Below are 22,428 nucleotides of genomic sequence, written 5' to 3'. Positions count from 1 at the left end.
CCTTTTATACCCATATCAACTAGTGGCCATCAACTAGAATTACATATATTTAAAACATCCATATCTCATGGTTTACATATAGTTCATACATATTTGTATAACAGTAGCAATAACATGTAATTTTCATACATTTCAGCATTACATTGTATCATAGTAGAGGAGTAATCATAAAGCAGTCTATTCTTTAATTCCTGTGTATTCAATGAGATGATGTTCTCTATGTGATAAAGAGTACAATACAATTAAAACCAATTTCAAAAAATTATGTCTTATATCACTGCATTAAGTTCGTACTCTTTGTTCATTCCTTCATACATAAGTCCACAGGGGCACTTAATGGTATACACTACATACGTTGATAAACAAGTATGATACCCCTTGATCTTTATTGCTGTCCCTCTATGAGGATAAGGATAGGTTGGTTAGGGCAATGTATGTCCTGAGAAAATACTGCGACAAGACACTATAGGCGCAAGGAGAAATTGTACATTTCCCTGTCTGTCTTGCAAACATTGCAATAGCTGTTTAAAAGGGGACACAATTCACCACCCTCACAGAAGGACAGCAATAAAGATCAAGGGGTATCATACTTGTTTATCAACGTATGTAGTGTATGCCATTAAGTGCCCTTGTGAAATTATGTATGTGGGTCAGACCACTAGGCAACTTAAAGACAGGATAGGGGAATACAAATCTGACATTAGAAGGAAAATGAAACAAAGCCCTGTAGCAAGCCATTTCGCTGACACTGGCCACTCTGTAGCTCAATTACGTTTTCAAGTACTACAACAGATCCCAAAATATAGGAGAGGGGGAGATAGAGTAAAATTATTATTATATTGTGAAGTAGGCTGGATATGCAAATTGGAGACTTTAGCTCCCAAAGGAATGAACAAAGTGTATGAACTTAATGCAGTGATATAAGACATGACACAAATTGTTTTAACCTTTTTTATTTTTTTTTAATTGGTTTTAATTGTATTGTACTCTTTATCTCCTAGAGAACATCATCTCATTGAATACACAGGAATTAAAGAATAGACTGCTTTATGATTACTACTCTACTATGATACAATGTAATGCTGAAATTTATGAAATGACATGTTATTGCTACTGTTTTACAAATATGTATGAACTATATGTAAAGCATGAGATTTGGATGTTTTAAATAGATGTAATTCTAGGTGATGGCCACTAGTTGATATGGGTATAAAAGGAAGTGCTAATGATGCTTTGTTAGCTTGAAAAAGGACCTCTTGTGTCCGAAACGTCGCTATGCTATATTTGGAATAAAGGCGGTTTTAATGCATAATTGGAGTGCTACAATTCTTATACATTCGAAATCAAATAGGTTTGAAGGCAAATTAACCCACAAAACTTCTGGGGTACAAAGTAAAATTATACATTATCCTGTTTAAAAAAAGATCTATTTTTTCTAGCTATACTAATTAGCCCCTAAAAAATGCCCTTATAGTTAAAGAGCACAAAATGCTTAAAATATGCTTAACAGCATGTCTTGCTATGAAAGTGTTGAAAAGCCATCTGCAAGCATTTTGCACCCTTATATACCTCTTGAAAGCTACATATGTGTTGTGCTGTTAGCTTTCTATCATTGACTTCTACTTCACCTTAAAATAACCTTTGTGTAATGCAAAAATACTGATAGTGCTACCCTAAAACAATCTGCAGCTGGTATTTATATGTTATACTTTGTGGTTTTTTTTTTATTACTTATGGGGGTCACAGACGTACAGTATGTAACCTGTTCTAATATGCTACATCAGGCGCATAATCCCAGAGTTTCATTAGGTCAGCTGAGTCAGCTGTTATAATTGATACAATAGTTGCATTTTGCAGATGTTGCTGAGAAATGTATTGAAGGGGTTGTTGGCCTTCCAACACTTTATTCAGTTTAGTTGCTTTTAGATATAAAGAATTATTCAGTAACTTTCTATTTCTGACTGTTTTTCTAATATTGAAGTTTATTCATTTTTCACCTTCTTATGTCTTTCTAAAGCAGCTCTGGGAGAGGGGGTCACAGACTATGTAAAACTGTTCTAAATTGATGCATTAATTATCTTTAATTGATACAATAGTTGCTAATATACCACAGATGCTGCTGAGAAGTGTATCAACTAATGTAGCAAATTGTAAATTCAGAATCTGGACCTGGATTACTGAGCTGCCGACAAACACCAGAGACAGGAACATTCTAGTTAAAACTTCAATCTTCGATGGGGGATGCTTAAAAATAGAAAAATTTAAAGCAATTGGAAAAAAGTCTTTATTTCTGGCAAACAATTTGACAACAACTGAACTGCAAAAAGTGTTTGGAATGAACAATCCCTTTAAATTGTAAAAGCTCAGAGTCTGCATTTGTCTGTATTTCTGAGCTGCTAGAATGACACACCAGATAAAAAATTTGAAAGCAACTGAAAAAAGTCTTTATTTCTGGTGTACTATCTGAAAACACCTGAAGACAACTGTTTGGAAGGTTGACAACCCCTTCATTGGGCAAGTGCTTGCATATATAGTATGAGTATTCATCAGTACATTCAGACATATACAGTGTGAGTCTATTTACATGGCCAGTGAACCAAAACTGGCCACTGGAAATTAAATAGAGAGACTATGGAAGTTGGAGGTAATTTCCAAATGTGTTCTCCTTTTGCATTATATTAAAATGAAATGAATTATGCTAGAGAAAGTAGAAGATAGCTGACTTGCACAATACAGAGGATGGAAAGATACATAAGATGTGACTGTCGCAAAAGCAATCCGGTTTCAACAAGCTCTGCAAGGTAGTCTTGCAATGTTATTGTTGCTTCTGCACCCATGAAACAATAATATTTAATTTTTTTAGAATTGTACAAGTTATCCATTACAGCATCATACAACAATTGCACACATATTGCTTGAATATAAGCATCTCTTAGAATGTAAGCTCTTGTGAGCAGGGCCCTTCCCCTATTGTCTTCTAACAATATGCAATTGTGCATCCATTCTGGTGAAGGCTTGTGTGGCTGATTCTCAGACCGTTTATAAACACAGGCCGAGAATCAATTGATCCGCTAGCCACTCCATGTGTCTGTGAGCAGACACATAGAGCAGATTTTGTCATGAGAATGCTCATGTTTCTGTGCGGAAATCTTCACCGTGTGTACCTGGCCCACACGTTGTCTGTGAGTGCGGATACAAGCAGATGCCAGCAGATCGGCTGATAATCACCCCCAGTGTAGCACTAGCCAAAATATTTGTATCTCTAATATTTATAGTGCTATATAAGCAATAATGATATTTATGCTTCTTATGGTAATCCCATATAGGCAACGTACAATAGAAAACTACATGTTGGTTTCCCAGTCACGCCTAATGCAAAAGAGCAATATGAATAGCAGGATGTTTGTGAAGATTCTCATTCATCCAGGTCATGGTACACTTCTGAGCGACAACAACACATATGAAGCCCTAAGAAGGGACCCAACCAACAGATACAAGAAAAAGGTCTTAGACCTTTTAAAACAGACAAAGCTATTGATCAGGCGACATATCATCGCCTCTACCTTGGGGAAAACCCTTCATGTATATATGGACTCCCTAAGATACACAAGGAAGGGGCCACTCTCAGACCTATTGTCAGCAGCATTAACTCTGTGACCTACAACGTAGCAAAATAACTAGCCAAAATCCTAGCCCCGTTGGTTGGAAATACAGAGCATCACATACAGAACTCCCAGGATTTTATTGACAAAATCAAAGGGTTAGTACTGGGCACAGAAGAAACCATGTTATCATATGATGTTACTTCTCGCTTTACGTGCATTCCCATCACAGAGGCAGTTAAAACAGTGAGAAAATGGTTGCTATAAGACAACACCCTTGACAACAGAATGAAGCTTAAAGGAGAATTCAACCTGTAATAAAAAAAAAACCCTCCCCCTACCCTGGGTAGATCCCCCTCCCTCCTCCCCCCAGCCTACCTGCCCCCCCCCCCCGGGCAAATGCCCCTAATTTTTTTACTCGCCCCTCCGTGCAGATTCTGGCCTCAGAGTTCACGGCAACCATCTTCTTCTTTGGTAATCTTAGGGGCCCATTTACTAGGGGTCGAAGTGAACTTTCGAAATTCATAAACTTCGAATTTTCGAAGTAATTTTCGGGTACTTCGACCATCGAATAGGCCAAAATTCGATTCGAATTCAAAAAAACTTTGAATATTCAACCATTCGAAAATCGAAGTACTGTCTCTTTAAAAAAGTTCGACTTAGACACAGGTTTTTTTTTATTACAGGTTGAATTCTTCTTTAACAGAAAATTCAACCCATAGTTTAAAATTTTCATAAATTTTCCTGGCTTTCGGCACATGTGCAGTGGTTCGGGACCAGAAATTTACTCCAACTGCGCCGAAAATGCCATCAATGCACGAAGATTACTGGAGAAGAAAAAGATGGCTGCCATGAACTCTGAGGCCAGAATCTGCACGGAGGGACGAGTAAAAAAATTAGGGGCATTTGCCCGGGGGGCGGGTTTTTAAACTATGGGTTAAATTCTCCTTTAACCCAGAGCAAGTATGTTCCTTCCTGGACCTATACCCAAGTACCACATATTTCAAGTACAAGGATAAGTTCTACAGGCAGAAGCATTACTGCACCATGGGATCGCCAGTTTTGCCCATTGTGGCAAACCTGTACATGGAAGAAGTGAAAAAAAAATGCCCTGGATAGCTTCAAAGGAATCACTCCCAGTCATTGGTTCCGTTATGTGGATGATACATGGGTTAAAATACACACATACAGGAGGTACAGACTTTCACTGAACACATCAACACAGTGGACCACAACATCAAGTTTACACGAGAAGATGTGCAAGATAACACACTGTTTTTTTTGGACTGTTTGGTAAGACTCAGAGAGGGTGGAAAGCTGGAAATAGAAGTCTACAGGAAACCTACCCATACAGACCAGTACCATGATGTTTGACTCCCACCATCCACTAGATCACAAACTGGGGGTCATCAAAACTCCACATCACTGAGCGGACAAGATCCCCACCAGCACAGAGGCTAAGTTGAAAAGAGGGAACATCTCAGAGGGGCCCTGAAGACATGTGGGTATCCAGATTGGGCTTTTGTGAAAACCGGTGGAAAAAGAAGCAATAACACCAAGACTACCGGTGAAGGTGGAAAACAGGACAGGAGAAAGTACTTGGTCCTCCCATATGTAGCTGGGGTGTCTGAAAAACTTAGAAGGATTTTTAATAAACACCACATCCCTATCTGCTTTAAACCCAGCAACACACTGAGGCAGCAACTAGTTCACCCAAAAGACCCAACCCCAAAGCACAAGAAGAGTAACATTGTGTGCAGTGTGATATGCTCTGATTTGTATCTGGGGGAACCAAACAACTGTTACACCAGCATATGGCGCAGCACAGAAGAGCCAACTCCTCTGGTCAGAACTCAGTTGTGTACCTACATCTAAAAGAAAAAGGACACACATTTGAAGACTGCCAAGTCCAGATTCTAGACAGGGAGAGCGACTGGTTCAAAAGAGATATTAAAGAAGCCATAAATGTAAAAACTGAAAAACCAAGTCTGAATAGAGGCGGGGGGTGAGACATCTATTGTCTGCCATATACAATGCTGTTTTGGCACCTCTCCTTGGAAGGTTTAATAACACATCAAAGCTCCAATCTTGCTAATAAAATCGACACCTAAATTAATGACATCATTGTGGATTATGATAAACAGATTATCCTGACTGGAGCAACATTCCAGAGGATATATATTCTCGAAGGAAGATTTACAAGTTATTCTGAATTGAGAAAGCAAGTTGGATGACTGGTGAAACGTCTTCAAGGAAAAAACACAGCAAGTGCAGTTGATTTGATTTATTTCTATAGATATGAATAGCAAGTGTAGGTATTTTTTTCAAAAACAGCAACCAAAACACATTTTTTTATGGTTTCAATAATAACCAAACATGGGTACAAAGACAATTGTATCAAAAATATATAGTATACTATATAAAAGGAGAGGGTGTATTTTTAGCATCTGGGAGTCCTGAAGCTGTTATACACCGGGACTATTCTTGTCAGAATATAAATGCTTTTAACTGGTTTTAGTATTTGTGTGGGATTCAAATAACAATAACTTACTGAACAAGACAATAGGGGTCATCGCAATGCCCTCCGCAGTGTGTAAAAAATGGTAGATTGGAGCCTTTTTTTGCACACTGCATGGGGCACTGTAAATGATCCCTACATGGTATAAATAAGTAATGAAGGAGATGCCTGTTCAGAATCTTGAAGTCCTGATGGACTTGTCAGAATACATAAATGCTTTTAACTGCCTCCGTTTAAAAACTAGGGTGGGAAATATTTGGCAGATTATTTTGCAGATTACAAGTGACCTGTTGGACGCAATCCTGAAATACTGCAAAGCTACATTGAAAAAAAAAATCATTATGTTATACCAACCTTCATGTCCTCAAGTAGTGCTTGTGGATCCTCAATTCCCTCAGGGACACATTTCTTATTTTCAGGGAGGGACTCAAGTTTCTCCACTAAGGCTTTCAAACCTTTCAGTTCAAATTCAGTGAGATGAGTCAATTTGCAGGGCATGTCAGTAGCAGGAGATCCTGTTGGAGTTTTGGGGAAATCACTGTGGACAATGGACTTGCTACTTTCATCTGAGTCGTTGGACAAAGTCCTTTTCAATTGCTGCATCAAAGTAGCCTTCTGTTTTTTCTCAGCTGCATCCTTACCATTAGAATGTGTGCTATTGGTTGTAGACGACTCATCTCCTGATTGTTTAGAAGGTTTTTCCACAAGATTACCTTTTTCCTCCTTAATATGTATATCGCAGGATTCTTCCTCCATTTCTAACCAAGAATCTGAGGAATGACTGTCCAAACTAGGCTTCCTGTCTAGATGAAAAATAATATCAAAACATTCTGCCTTTTTTTTTTTAAAAAAAAACACAACACGAATAAAGGTAATAATGTACATATAATACATAACCTAGAGTAAAAAAAAATTTCAATATTTAGCATTGGCACAAGTGCCACAACATATATCAAGAAATAACAAATAGTTGTAATTTTTTTGAAATTATTTGCTAGTCCTTTCTGATCCTAATTGCATTTTATGAAGCCAATATGTCACCCCCTCTTTTGCCCTTCTATTATAGTTGGATAATTCCCCTACAAAAGGTAAAAAGGGGTAAAGCCTAGGATATCACAGGGGGTGTGACCAGCTAAATATGGCCTAACATGTTAAAGTAGCTGCAAGTTTGCTTATAGTCTGTACAGAGAGGTGCAATAAATTGCATCAGCACAGGTATTAAGTTGGTATTAAACAACCACACTATAACTGTCCTAAGTACATCCAACAAAAAAAAAATAACATGATAAACAAACGAGAACCAATTCTAAGCCACTTTCAAATACCTGTACAGTAAACATTTTAAATGATAAGTTATTTCTTAATTAAATTGTCATTGGGGCAAATTCACTAAAGGGCGAATTTCCGCCAGCGAACCCTCTGCCACACTTCGTCAGGTGTCAATTTGTTAGCACCTTGCAAATTCACTAAAATGTAAAGTTGCGTCTCACCAGCTGAACACTGGCGAAGTTTTGCCAGCGTTAATTAGTCAGCTCGAGCACTTCTTAGCAATCTTTCGCTAGCGTTCAATTCTGCCTAGCAAAACTTCGTTACTACTCTTGAGGAGGATGTTGCCAGAGCGAAAATTCGCCTGGCGATAGGGCACCAAACTGCGCTAGCGACAGTCTCTCTCGCAAGCAAATTGTCATCTATGCCTGTTAATAAATTGGCGATGTCCCTGCGGATGAGATTTCTGGTGAATTTTCGCTAGCTACCGTCACTTCGTCCTTTAGAAAAATCTGCCCCATTGAGAGGAATTTCACGGTTTAATCTATTATTAGCCTCCTATTTTGCAAACAAAAAAACATACTTTTTGAGGAGACTGGGCATTGTTCACGCAAGTGCACATGAACCTGTATAATGCCATATATTTAAAAAAAGGAGAGAGGAACAAAAAGATCTGCCATGCGTAGCTCGGTGAAATTTTTTTGATCCCTCCCATTTTATGGTCAAACCCCCTAAATACCATGTCCATTTTGGCAATGTTTTATGTGTTATAACAGTTTTGCTAGTGAAGATGAATTGCCCTTTAATCTATGAGTCTCAGTTCTCCCTAGAGACTTGCCTATCTTTAATAGTTACAATTGTATCTTTGCTTATCTTAAATTGTTACAAATGTATCAAAGTGCAGGTGCTGAGTGGTCTGGGCTCTCCTTTTTAATTGAATTTCAGAAACTTCAGTATCTTTTCCTGTCTGTTCCCTGGACTGCAGGCTGAGCTATCAAAATTGAGACTGTCCGGTGAAGAATAGGACAGTTGGGAGGGATGTTAAATTCTTGATTTAATTGATTTTATTGGATTTTGGTCATTTTGGTCATTTGCATTCGATATTGTTTGTTATTGCCTGGGAAAATGTTCATTTTGGCACATCTACATACACATACATTATGAATATCTAATATATTGGGCATGGTATTTAGAACCCTATATCTTGTTACAGAAATCGAATAACTTAAAACCACAGGCATATTTTATACTGAAAAAAAAATGTATAATTTTACAATAGAAATGAAAAGCTACCCCCCAAGGAAATGTCGACTAAAACAAGAGATCACAAAATGTTTTTTTTTTTAATTACCGAGTACAAATGAAATTCTGCTGGCACTTAAATGGTAATGTAAGATTCCTTGCAACACCCTCCCTCCCCAAAACAGAAGAATAAAGCTGGCCATAGATGTAAAGATATTGCCAGGAAAACATAGGGGAGCTGCCTGCTTGTCCCTGCAAACATAAATAGATTGCACTGGGATAAACATTTTTTAACCTGGCCGATCAATTTTCTGACACGTCGGATGAAAAATCATAAAATGCATGGATTCCCACTAACCTCAGGAAAATCTGACGGATTGATCGGATTGCACTGAAATCGTTCGTTCACCAACGAAAAATCTTTGCATCTATGGGGACCTTTAGATTACTAAAATGTCTCCTTACCCGTTATCATTGACTCTCTCTGGTATTCCTTAATTAGGTGAGACCGCTTGGTCAAAGTACAGACATATCTCTCTAGGACATACCAACACATCTCATAATAAAAGGGATAGCGGAACTTGGCATTTACCTGTAAGTGCATAGAGATAAGGTATTTTAAAGGGGTAGTTCACCTTAAAAGTAACATAGTATAATGTAGACAGCATTATTGCAAGATGACTTGCAATTAAAAAATAAGATAACATTAAAACTGAACCAACACACATTGATCTGTTTTTGCAATACAAGTAAGTGATCCTCAGATAGCAAATTCAGTTGCAGGCTGGAAATAGAATAGGAACACTGATAATCAGAAACCATACAAAATAAATAAGAAAAGACCAAATGAAAAGTTGCTTGGCATAGGTCCAAAATAAAAGACGAACATCAGAATATTTAAAGATAAATGGAAAACTTGCTTCTATGAAAGATAGAAACAGTGACTTGTACCTGTAGTTGGCCTGTGTGCAAGGTAAACTGTTTAACTATCATATAATGTTTAAAGAAATTCTCCTAGCCCGCTATTGCCCCCTTATTTATAGACCCTGGCTCGAGGCTATTAATTTAGTTGCAGGAACCCGGAAGTGCTAGGTCGCCGAATATTTGGTGCAGGAGTCGGCCCGAACCCGCCCGACCCGCGGGTTTCCGGCCAGCATGCACATCACTATTGCAAATACCCCCTCCATTTGCCATCGCCATCACATTTTCCTAAAACAAATAGCAACTTTTTTACCCGGCGGCCATTTTCCCTCTGACACATCATCAGTAACACTGACATCTGCAAACAGAACATGTATGCTGTAAAGTTCATGCAATGCAAAATGCAGGTTTACTCAGGCACAACATAAAAAGTTCTGCTGGGGTTGAGCACTGTAATGGTCAAGCTGAGCTCAGGAGGTGGTTAGGAGGAAAAAAAAATAGGACCAGACACCTAGGGGCATATTTATTAAGCTCGAGTGAATAGTTCGAATGCAAAAATATTCTAATTTCTTTTCTTTTTTTGGGTACTTCGACCATCTTATTGGTCAAATTCGAGCAAATCGAATGATTCAAACGATTCGAAGTAAAAATTCTTCGACTATTCGATAATCTAAGTACTGTCTCTTTAAAAAAAACTTCGACTTCATACTTCGCCACATTAAAGCTACTGAAGTGCAATGTTAGCCTATGGGGACCTTCCAGAGCACTTTTCTACGTTTTTTTTGATCGAATAAAAATCATTCGATCGATCTCTTATCGTTCAAATCGTTCGATTCGAAGGATTTTATCGTTCGATCAAACGATTTTTATTCGATCAAACCTTTTGCGCTAAAATCCTTAGAATTCGATGGATTTTACTTCGAGGGTTGAATTCGAGGGTTTTTAACCCTCGAAATTCGACCCTTGATAAATCTGCCCCCTAGAGTTTCTATAGGAACCAGCAATGCTATCTCTTCATTGGCTGTTAGACTGGAGGGTGTGTTTAGTAATCTGAGCTGAGAAGAACGGAGCATGCTCATGAGCCAACAGCCAAAGTAAACATGGCACTAAATCTCTGTATAACTATTTATTACTATGATTGTTACTTATTTAGTATTTATTATTATGCTTGTTTTTATTGTGAGTAAATAAAGTTATACATACATACGATAGGTAGGGATGTTTTAGTTGTTGATTTGGTTTAGCTTGACACTTGCTAGGATCAATGATAATAATAGGGGTGTTTGCAGGTAAAACAATTATTAAATGCCAGGGAGACAGAAATTTTTCAGAACATACAATTAAGCAAAAGTCCCGCAGCTCAGGAGAACCACAGGTGTCCCAAATAAACAGTCTTATTGTCCAACAGTATTATCAACTGCTGTTGTTCAATTGGCACTCCCACTTCAAATGGTTGGTCATGCCAAAAAGATACGGTCATATAAAAAAAGAAGGGCATGCTCCCTTAGTGTAACAAGCTTAAAAAGTGTTTATTCTACAAGTAAAATTGCACTTACAAAATCAAAGTGGTTATTCGTTCATCGGTAATAAATCAATGTAAATTTAAATTATGAAAGTACAATTTGACCCTACTTTTTTTTTTATTTTACATGCTAGGGTTAGTCTGAATTTCGAACAGAATCCTGCATTCATAAAAATAAGCTCTATATGTGGCTCCCAGGGGTGCAAGAAATAATTTTCCTATGATAGGTGCTCTTAAATAGGAAAGACGCAATAAGTGATGCCAGGAGAGATCTTACCCTTGTTCTGTCTTCAATTTCAAAAACACGAAGCTGCATGGGAATATTGAAGCTGTGAAGAATGTTCCCACCAAACACTAGGGAATCTGCTGGTGTATACACTGCATGTATCCATCCTACAAAATAATAAGTAACCAGGTGTGAGACAGCTTAACAGTTATGATGCTGGTGTAGAGCAATGCTGGCCTTGAACAAAATCAAGCTGGCTTCTCCTAACAATTTGACCCCAAGATAGCTGTCCATTTTACTTCATTACCAATTCTAATGCTTTCTGTTCTCCTACATGCTTTTATTGGGTGCAGCAGTCAATGATGGTTTCTTTAGAATATCTGTAATGCAGAAAGACTGTCTAAGCAGCACAGACACAGACTGAATGAAGAAATGGAAGGATTCCTCTTGCCTCACATAACAAAACCCCCAAGCAATGTATCTGTTATAAGGGAGCTTGGGCCCTGTGCTCTCAGAGGAAGCAATTCCACAGCAGTTCAATAAAAAAAGGAAGTTAAAAAAAGATCAATAAAGAATGTCTCCAAGGTTTCATTTTACTTAACATTAACCACTGAGACGTCTCTAATAATCACAAGCAGAAGCTGTGCATACTGATTGCAGTGTAATCTGCTTGAAGTTTCTGGGTCCAAAAGAAAACAATTTTGAGGCAAGTCACCCACAAACTTTTGTAAAGTTTTATGTATATTGTACACATTTTTCTGACATTTTATTATGAGTTTCCTCTCATGGAACTTTATAAAAAATGTATTAAAATTCTCTAACATTTTTGAAATAATCAAGTTACTCGTCTATGGCCTTCTCGGCAATATTTCTTCATGCAGTAGTCAGAGTAAGATTTGAATGGACAGCTAAGTCGAAAGCATTGGTGTGGTTCCCTTTGCCTACACAATGAATTAGAGCTAACTGCATTAAAGTAACCAGCTTCAATGCAAAGCTGCATGTAGAAAGTCTGATTGACGAGAGAGGGAAAGTGAAGAAAAATTTTATTATTTAAAAAAAATAGTACAGAATTTTAGTTGAAACTTATATCACATTTTTATTTAATATTTCCTGCTTAAAGGCTGGATAGACAAGATTTAGGAATATGTCTATAGGTGGCGCTGTATACAATAGTATAAAGCTGCATGACCATGTGTAGATCAGTAACTTGAAAACAGGCCGTGCCTGGGCCTGAAACTCATTTGTTTTCAGAGATCTGAGCCTTGATATCAATAAAGGCTGTTTAAATGAGATTACTAGACAGTGCTGTGACTCCTGGGCACCGATCTATTCGTTTTTCAAGTAGTTTGGTGAGTGCTGACCAAATGTATTGCTGGGGTTTCCTAAGCAGCCACAAATTCTGCAGTTTCTTCCTTGACAGTAGGTCACTGTAATTTTATTGTCAGAGATTCATTACTCTTTGTATATACTCCTTAACTATATACATTAATAAATATGTACAAACTCTAACAATGTAGCAGCAAATATGCTTCAGGTGGTGAAGAGAAGCGTGTATTGCCTATTTTCTGAGGAGCAGTGCCCAGTCCTATAACAGGTGGCAATATGGAGGGGACACGTAGGGGGGCTTGACCAATAAGATTCCAATGTGGAGCACTGCTCGAGTGCATAGAAGAGTGTCAGACATTTTAGCTGGCGGCATGAATTAAGACTTTGTATAGGAGAAAAGAAGAAAAGTATCCCCGTCTTCTTAATCAGAAAAGTTACAAAAGAATATGTATTATCACTGTGTGATCTGTTTTCAGTTAAACCATTAAAAATCTTGAAAAAAGTTGATAGCCAGCAACAAATAACTATTAATCTGTCACGTGATCCAATATCTATGAATTCCCTCTTTTTATTTCATTAATTGATCCCACAAAGTGCTAGTGCTTAACCACAATAAGTTAACATTATATAGAGTAAAAACAATTAATTTTCCTTTTAATTATTGTGTATATTAGGTAAATTCTAACTCATGAATAATTCATTTAACATTAATTGATAATTTACTAACAACCCACTAAAACACCAATAAGGATGGTAAAGTGCCACCAAATGTGCTCAATTCACATATAAATTACTTAAAGTGCAATTATGAACATCTCTGATTCCAAGAAAAGGTAGGAAAAGGAAATTGGTAGAATGGTGGAGAAGTCCCGTATTGTCTAGCTGATTGTTTTACTAACTGCGGGACCCCACAAAGGAGGAGAAGTCAGTGCTTCTGGAACTGTGGTCTCAATTCTATTTTAACTGTCTAGATAGAGAAGCTGTCTTGTCTAAAAAACACACAAATTCCAGAGCACTTAGGGTAAGGACACACTGGACGATTTGTCGCCAACGTTTTTAAAAAGCAAATCGCGGCGACATATCGCTCGTTTTGTCTCTGAACAAAACCAAATGAAAGACGCCAGCTCCTGTGCCCACAGCGCGTTTGTGAATCGCCTGTAGCTCCAAAACGCACTGAGACCCTTTTCCGAGCGATTTATCAGAAATAGCATGTACTTAGAAAAGCACTGAAATCTCCTAGACACGCACACACATACAGATAAGTAGCAGCAATTGTATTCAAATTACAATGCGAACGCAATGACGCAAGAACGCAAGCACGTAAAGACGCCAGGTTACAGTGGGAAGCACAAACCGTTTCCGGTTTGGGTGGAGCACGTACCGCACAGAGTAATGGGATACAAATCGATCTGTGCCAATAGTCGCTGTGAATCGTCTGTTCAAAAAAGACGATCGTCTTGTCGCCGCGATTTACTTTTTTAAAACGTTGGCGACAAATCGTCCAGTGTGTCCCTACCCTTATAGTGAAAACAGTAAACAAGAATACAGATGAGGAATCTCCTATAATCTAAGCAGAGAGAAGTGCCCAGATCACTATAAAAAACGTTTTTGTACAAAGAACCCCCCAAGGTTTTATCTAAAATTGGTATAAACCAGTAAGAATGGCAAGCCAACGCGCGTTTCGCAAAATTGCTTTTTCAAGGCTGTGTGTGCTGCCACGGACGCCAAATATTTATAATCTTTCAAACATGCGCCGGGTCGTTACGCATGCTTACGCTCAGCGCTATGACGCTGCCAAAATACGCCCGCGTCATTACGCATATCGCAATGACGTCTTGTGTGTAATAATGCGTTCAGTGACAGCCTTGCTATAATCATTATAGAAAAACTTAGCCTGACTTCTAGGGAATATTGTTATTAGTGGGAATTAATTCGACTTAACTGTTAAAATATATCTTTATTAAAAATAATTAGCTAACTGTCTCAATACAAAAGTTCATTAATATTGAGACAGTTAGCTAATTATTTTTAACCAGTTAGGGAGTTTGTTGAACAAACTAATACTACTACTAACGATTCTTATACTGCATAATCAACGGGTATATAAAAAGAATTTCCTTTAATAACGGAGAGTTAATTCGTTCAAATTAAGATTACGGTCATTTTAAATTTTTAACATTTGTAATGCAATTAATAAAGATATATTTTAACAGTTTAGTTGAATTAATTCCCACTAATAACAATATTCCCTAGAAGTCAGGCTAAGTTTTTCTATAATGATTATAGCAAGGCTGTCACTGAACGCATCATTACACACAAGACGTCATTGCGATATGCGTAATGACGCGGGCGTATTTTGGCAGCGTCAATGCGCTGAGCGTAAGCACGCGGAAAGACGCGGGCGCAAATGGCAGCGTCATTACGTTGAGCGTAAGCATGCGTAAAGACTCCGGCGCATGTTTGAAAGATTATAAATATTTGGCGTCCGTGGCAGCACACACAGCCTTGAAAAAGCAATTTTGCGAAACGCGCGTTGGCTTGCCATTCTTACTGGTTTATACCAATTTTAGATAAAACCTTGGGGGCAGGTCCGGACTGAGAATTAAAATAGGCCCTGGAATTTCAGGTACAGAGGCCCATTCAGCCCACATAGAGGCCCAAACAGCCCCACCAGCCCACTAAATACTGATTTTCAATGGGACCTTATAGCAGCCCCTCTGGCATTTGCCAGAACCCACAGATTGCCAGTCCGGGCCTGCTTGGGGGGTTCTTTTTACAAAAACGTTTTTATAGTGATCTGGGCACTTCTCTCTGCTCAGATTATAGGAGATTCCTCATCTGTATTCTTGTTTACTGTTTTCACTATAAGTGCTCTGGAATTTGTGTGTTTTTTAGACAAGACAGCTTCTCTACCTAGACAGGTAAAATAGAATTGAGACCACAGTTCCAGAAGCACTGACTTCTCCTCCTTTGTGGGGTCCCGCAGTTAGTAAAACAATCAGCTAGACAATACGGGACTTCTCCACCATTCTACCAATTTCCTTTTCATACCTTTTCTTGGAATCAGAGATGTTCATAATTGCACTTTAAGTAATTTATATGTGAATTGATCACATTTGGTGGCACTTTACCATCCTTATTGGTGTTTTAGTGGGTTGTTAGTAAATTATCAATTAATGTTAAATGAATTATTCATGAGTTAGAATTTACCTAATATACACAATAATTAAAAGGAAAATTAATTGTATTTTAGTCTATTTAATGTTAACTTATTGTGGTTAAGCACTAGCACTTTGTGGGATCAATTAATGAAATAAAAAGAGGGAATTCATAGATATTGGATCACGTGACAGATTAATAGTTGTTATTTGTTGCTGGCTACCAACTTTTTTCAAGATTTTTAATGGTTTAACTGAAAACAGATCACACAGTGATAATACATATTCTTTTGTAACTTTTCTGATTAAGAAGACGGGGATACTTTTCTTCTTTTCTCCTATACAAAATTAAATACTGACGGAAGTCAGATCCCCTCCTCTTGGTCAATTTTTTATATATCTGAAGTTAGATCATTCTTTTTTTAATGAATTAAGACTTTGCTACCATGGTGGATAACTGAATCATCTGCCCTGTACACACGTGAATTTATGCTGATATTGTGTCAGAATTAAGAATATGCAACATATAACTTCCAAAACTACTGGTATGGGTTTCTCTTGTGCAGAGTTGCTCTTTTTACATAGGTCCAGTTGTTATCCATGTGACATGGTAACTGTGGTTGAGTTTGACTGTGTAAATATTATTTCATTAACATCTCTACAACACATGACCTGGTAAATTAAATTATGAGCTATAATAGTTCAGCAACACCTTTGTTTATCAAATACCCCCTTGTGCAAATTGGTGCACTTTGCACACTGCTTTAGAGGTTATAAATGACCCCTTCTGAATTGGATTATTGGCACAATAATGAGGCCAGATATTGTCTAGTTATCCATTACCTCTGGGGAACCAAAAGCAGACGTGAATGTCCAGGAAGTCGAAACATAATGCTTCTGTATCAGACACCACCAAAGGACAAGGTAAAGTAACAATAATAGGACAAGAATTCATATCTCTGGATGGCTACATGTTCATTGTGAACTGCCAAGATTTGCTCTTGTTGGATTACTTTCCTAAGGTAATTAGACAGAGGTTTACTCAGACGCAAATTGAGGCCTGTGCACAAAGACAAACAAATTGTGGTGTGCACAAAGAATTAAGCGTGAAAATACAAAATTTTGTATTCATTCTGAATTGAGCACACAGTTTTTTAAAATGAGCACACAAGTTTCAAACGTGCACACAAAATTGTTTTGCACACAAAATTGTTTTGCACACATTGCCAAGAAGGAATTAAAAGGAACATTGGTTAGGACCTGCCCAGTCTACAACCTTGAGTCTGCTCATGCAACCACTTCTTTATGGTATTCATCAAACATGCTTTTATTAACTTTAGAATTATAAATTAGCAGTTGATGCTTTATATATCAACTGTGACAGTATTACACTATGGGGACATATGCAAGGCTTCTCTGACAGTCACATGTACAACCTAAAGCCACAAGTGATCTGTGCATGACTGTATGAGGTGCAGACTAATTGGAATCGACTATTTAAAGACAGAACCATGACAAAATATACATCTGGTTAGAATTTTAAACCTTTTAATTTTACCAATAATAACATTCACAGAGGACAAAATGTTGGTGTAAAATCCAGAAAAATGTTATGTAAAATCAGGGAAATGCACCCATTTAAATGCATCATAAATAAGGGGGAACCACAAAAAAAGTGTAAAATGTGTAAAAACTTGAAATCGGTGTATGTAAAATTGAGGTTTCACTGTATTCTTCATATCTGAATTTTGCAATTAGAGTAGATTTGGTTTTCTAGTCAATATCAGCCTATGTGGGCTCACACACAGTTGAACTGAAGCTAAGGACAGCCCAGAGATGCCTCCTTTCACGTATTTGGGTTGGCCTCAGCTTCAGCTCCGCTTTGTGAGCGCACACAGGCTGATCAGATTTAAATCAATGCAGCAGGTACACTGAGCAGATCTGTAAGTTGTGTGGGGTGATAAATACAGCATCTATAGTGCCAAAGAAAATGGTAAATGAGCAGACAAAGTCTTGATTAGCAGAGAAGTAGCTAATTTGCATCTGCTGACATTAGGGGGCACATTTACTATGGGTCGAATATCGAGGGTTAATTAACCCTCGATATTCGACAGTCAAAGTAAAATCCTTCGACTTCGAATATCGAAGTCGAAGGATTTACCGCATTTCATTCATTCGTTCGATCGATCGTAGGAAAAATCCTTTTATCGAACGATTTTCCTTCGATCCCAAATTGACAGGAAAGCCTATGGGGACCTTCCCCATAGCCTAACATTGATGTTCGGTAGGTCTTAGTTGCGAAGTAGGGGGTCGAATTTTTTTTTAAAGAAACAATACTTTGACTATCGAATGGTCGAATGTTCGAACGATTTTTAGTTTGAATTGTTCGATTCGAAGTCGTAGTCGAAGGTTGAAGTAGCCAATTCAGTGGTCCAAGTAGCCAAAAAAAAAAACGTTCGAAATTCGAAGGATTTTTTATTCTATTCATTCACTCGAGCTAAGTAAATGTGCCCCTAGGTAAACTGACAAAGTCAAGGTAGTCAGGTTAAGTGAAGCAGATCACAAAAGTCATAAGTGTGTACTGTATTAGTGCAGGAAATGTGAATCACAGGTCCTATAGTTGTAATGGGACACTAGCAGGTAGTAGTTTGTTAATAAGGATAAGTAACACTATTAACAGTGGACATCTACCAATAAATACCGATATGTATGATGTGGAGATATAAGAAAGCAGCTCCAAGACACATTAGCCCTGAATCGATTTCTTGAAGTATGTATCACATTGTATATGTATAGAATACCTAACTACTTAGTCATGTTAAGCAGATTAGCAATTCCTTGTTAGTTCCTAAAGGATACAAATAGCAGATTGTAATAGTTAAGTACAAATTGTAACAATAACTACCGATATCAATGGTGGTAAATTAAACTATGAACTGTGTGTGTGTGTTTGAGACTTTTTACAATTATTTATAAATCAGAATTATGTTCTAATTTGAAAAGTTACCTTTTATCTCTCCCCAAGGAGTGTACCTTTCAATTTCAAATGTAAGCATTATTACATCCTGTAGGAAAAGGTTTAATATTCCTTTTAACCAATGTCCTTATTGGGGAACTGCAGTGCAGGGTTGTACAAAAGGATTTTGTCTTTTGCCAAAACCAAAAATTAGCAAATTTGCTGCAGTCCTGATCTAAAGTAGAGGTGGTTAAACTAAGGCTCCCTGACATAAACACAGAGTTAAGTGCATTTCTTACCAGGAAAAAAGTTAAAACCAAAGAGGATATTAGGCTGTCCATTAACTTTTTGAATAAAGTGCCCAGACGATTGATCACAAAAACTGCCCATATTGGTGGGGAGAGAATCTACAGTTTATTTTCCCTCTGACACATCATCAGTGATGTTTACATCTGCAAACAGCAGGTGTCCAAAGACTCTTATTCAGTGTAAAGTTCATGCAATGAAGAATGCCCCTTCATTGGAGCCCCTTAAAAGTTCCCTGCAGTGAAATAGGGCACAGTGCCCCTTATGAGCTATACTCATGGCCATGTGCCAATTGTTTCAAGAAGTCTCATATTACCAACAATCAAAAAAATACATTGATCTAATTCCCATTAGGCTGGATTTTTATACCAAAGCCTTCAGTAGCTAACTCTTGGAAGAGGTATTTTCCAGTTTAACAATTCTATCCTCCCTTCTCTCCAACTAATACTGCTAACTAGTTACCATGATGTTCTGTTGAGTTAATGCTGGATTCTGTAGATGTAGATGTACTTTGTGATGTTTTCTATGCCTACCAGTTTAGGGCTACTGTGAGAAAAAAGGGGCAGGAGATTTAGGACTCCATTTTGGTAAAGCAGCACCATATGGGGAGTTAGCAAAACTGACCAAGAGCATGTTTGTATCACTGCATGTACTTTTATGCTCTTTTATTTGAAGAAAACTATTAAATTTGAAAACTGTTTTAGTGCCTTGTGCAGCCTCCAATGTGCATCGCTTGAACTTCACTAGATGTCAGCACTGCACAGTTACACACCATGTTTTTCATTCTCTCCTACAATGAACACAGTACGTTCCCTGACCAGCAACAGTAGGCTAGACACCCTGCATTAGGAAGGACAGTCTTACTCTTGCGCACTCTGTTCTCTGTCCTGCACAACTTCAAGCAGGATATTTAATTTGTCCTTCTTATTGGGGCCTGTCTATAAAGAATTGTATAAATGACTGTACTTACTATACTAAAACAGCAGGAACTGATATTTGATATTAATAATTCTGTATATTTTGTATATATTTTCTACAACTTTTAAATTATTTCAACTCATCATAAAACATGTTAATTTTATTTAAATATTCAGCCTTAAGACTTCATTAATTTATTTAAGTACAAAAATGTGTTAATTTACGTATTTTGACTATTATAAATCAATGAAGTAAAAATGCATATTATATATATATATATATATATATATATATATATATATATATATATATATATATATATATATATATATATATACATACATATATATATATATATATATATACATACATACACACACACACACACACACACACACACACACACAACACAGAAGTACAAACAAGAAAAACAAAACATTAGCAAGAACGATACTGCATTCACAGGTCATTGATATTGCTTACTACCTGATGGAATGAAAAATGTTTGCCCTTGCTTGAGCTCAATCCTCTGACACCCTTCTGATCGGTCTCCCAAAAATATGTCAGTTTGTTTCCCTGATAAAAGCCATTCCTCATATAACTGTAAATTGTGCCCAGTTGGAGGAATCAACCAAAATACCTATATAAAAAAAAAAGTTGTGTTATACTATAGATTATAGCATGTACATCTACACTTTTAATATTATTAACCAGATACAAAGTACACAGGGGCCTGCCCAAAAGAGCATACAATGAATCTACAAAGAGAGCTTACACTCTTTATACATTTATAGATATGTATAGATTTTAAATTGCATCTTAAATCTGTATACCGGTAAATTAAATTTGTAAATATATTATATTGCACTGTACAATGGCACACTGAGCATTTTGATCAAGGCTACTTGTGACAATGAAAACTATGCAAAGTGTATCATCACTGTGAAACCCTGCCACTGATATGACAATGATCAGTTATAGTCTATAGACCAAATCTCCTTTAAACAACCCAACTACAGAGATGACTGGGTTTGTGAGGGAAAAAACAGATAGTTAACAAATGGACTGTGACCATACAGATAATAGGATGAGGTTGTTAAGAACAGAATACTCCATGTTGTGTCAGCGAATCACTAATCAAAAGATCTTTTCTGCGATGCAGCTTAGGCTTTATTCACACTGCAAACTGTGATTAGATTCAATTTCACTAATTCCAGCAGCATGAAAATCAGATTGTAATGAATTTTGGCAAGAAACGTGTAATGAAATTTCAGTGGTGTGTGATTTTCATGGAATGTAGAATAAAATAATAAACAAACATCCTTTTTAATTGAACTCCATAGAGATGAATGGAGATCTTCTCTGATTGGACCAGAGCTTCAGCATGTTGCGACTCCTTCTGACACATCAGTGAAATCAACTTCTATTGTGACCAACTGTCACACTAGTGAATGGGTAACAACTTCATTAAAGGGATACTGTCATGGGAAAAAAAAAAAATTTTTCAAAATGAATCAGTTAATAGTGTTGCTCCAGCAGAATTCTGCACTGAAATCCATTTCTCAAAAGAGCAAACTGATTTTTTTATATTCAATTTTGAAATCTGACATGGGGCTAGACATATTGTCAATTTCCCAGCTGCCCCAAGTCATGTGACTTGTGCTCTGATAAACTTCAATCACTCTTTACTGCTGTACTGCAAGTTGGAGTGACATCATCCCCCTCCCTTTTCTCCCCCAGCAGCCAAACAAAAGAACAATGGGAAGGTAATCAGATAACAGCTCGCTAACACAAGATAACAGCTGCCTGGTAGATCTAAGAACAACACTCAATAGTAAAAACCCATGTCCCACTGAGACACATTCAGTTACATTGAGAAGGAAAAACAGCAGCCTGCCAGAAAGCATTTCTCTCCTAACGTGCAGGCACAAGTCACATGACCAGGGGCAGCTGGGAAATTGACAAAATGTCTAGCCCCATGTCAGATTTCAAAATTGAATATAAAAAAAATCTGTTTGCTCTTTTGAGAAATGGATTACAGTGCAGAATTCTTCTGGAGCAGCACTATTAACTGATTCATTTTGAAAAAAATTTTTTTCCCCATGACAGTATCCCTTTAAGTACTGGAGCACTATAACTAAAAGATTTAGAGGGTTATTTATTAAAGGTTGAGTTGTGAAATCTAAAAAAATAGAGTTTTTTTGTTCACTAGAAAACTCAAATTTTTAGAGGAAAAAAATGTATTATACCCCGAATCTGAAAATCCGCCATCTCAGACTTGTCAAGGTCCTGTATAAATCAATGGGAGTGGCACCTATCTCAATTTGAAGTTATCATTGTCTGTGCTGGGTTTAGCTCGAAAATCTGACTTTTTGGGAGTTTTCAGGCAAAAACTTAAAAAATTTGAGTGATTCGCTCAATTTTATTGAGTTTTTACGCAATCTGATTTCTTATAGTTTTTTAATTA

The 22,428-nt window shown here is 37.3% G+C and overlaps 1 protein-coding gene across 3 annotated transcripts in view; it reads right to left on the bottom strand.

Annotated features, from left to right (window-relative positions):
* The window catches only part of kdm2b.L (lysine (K)-specific demethylase 2B L homeolog), a 66,115-nt gene that overhangs the window by 18,802 nt on the left and 24,885 nt on the right, over nt 1-22,428 (bottom strand). For all 3 annotated transcript variants that reach the window (XM_018263257.2, XM_018263248.2, XM_041567686.1), the window contains 4 exons: nt 20,448-20,601; nt 11,349-11,464; nt 9,094-9,220; nt 6,475-6,923 (listed from right to left, as the gene is read on the bottom strand). In XM_018263257.2, coding sequence (XP_018118746.1) covers nt 6,475-6,923; nt 9,094-9,220; nt 11,349-11,464; nt 20,448-20,601 — 846 coding nt within the window. The remainder of the gene's footprint in view (nt 1-6,474; nt 6,924-9,093; nt 9,221-11,348; nt 11,465-20,447; nt 20,602-22,428) is intronic.

Source organism: Xenopus laevis, chromosome 1L (assembly GCF_017654675.1).
Source record: "Xenopus laevis strain J_2021 chromosome 1L, Xenopus_laevis_v10.1, whole genome shotgun sequence".
NCBI classification, from domain to species: domain Eukaryota; kingdom Metazoa; phylum Chordata; class Amphibia; order Anura; family Pipidae; genus Xenopus; species Xenopus laevis.
Note: the sequence above shows the minus strand (reverse complement) of the source record. Positions and strands in the feature narration are given on the sequence as shown.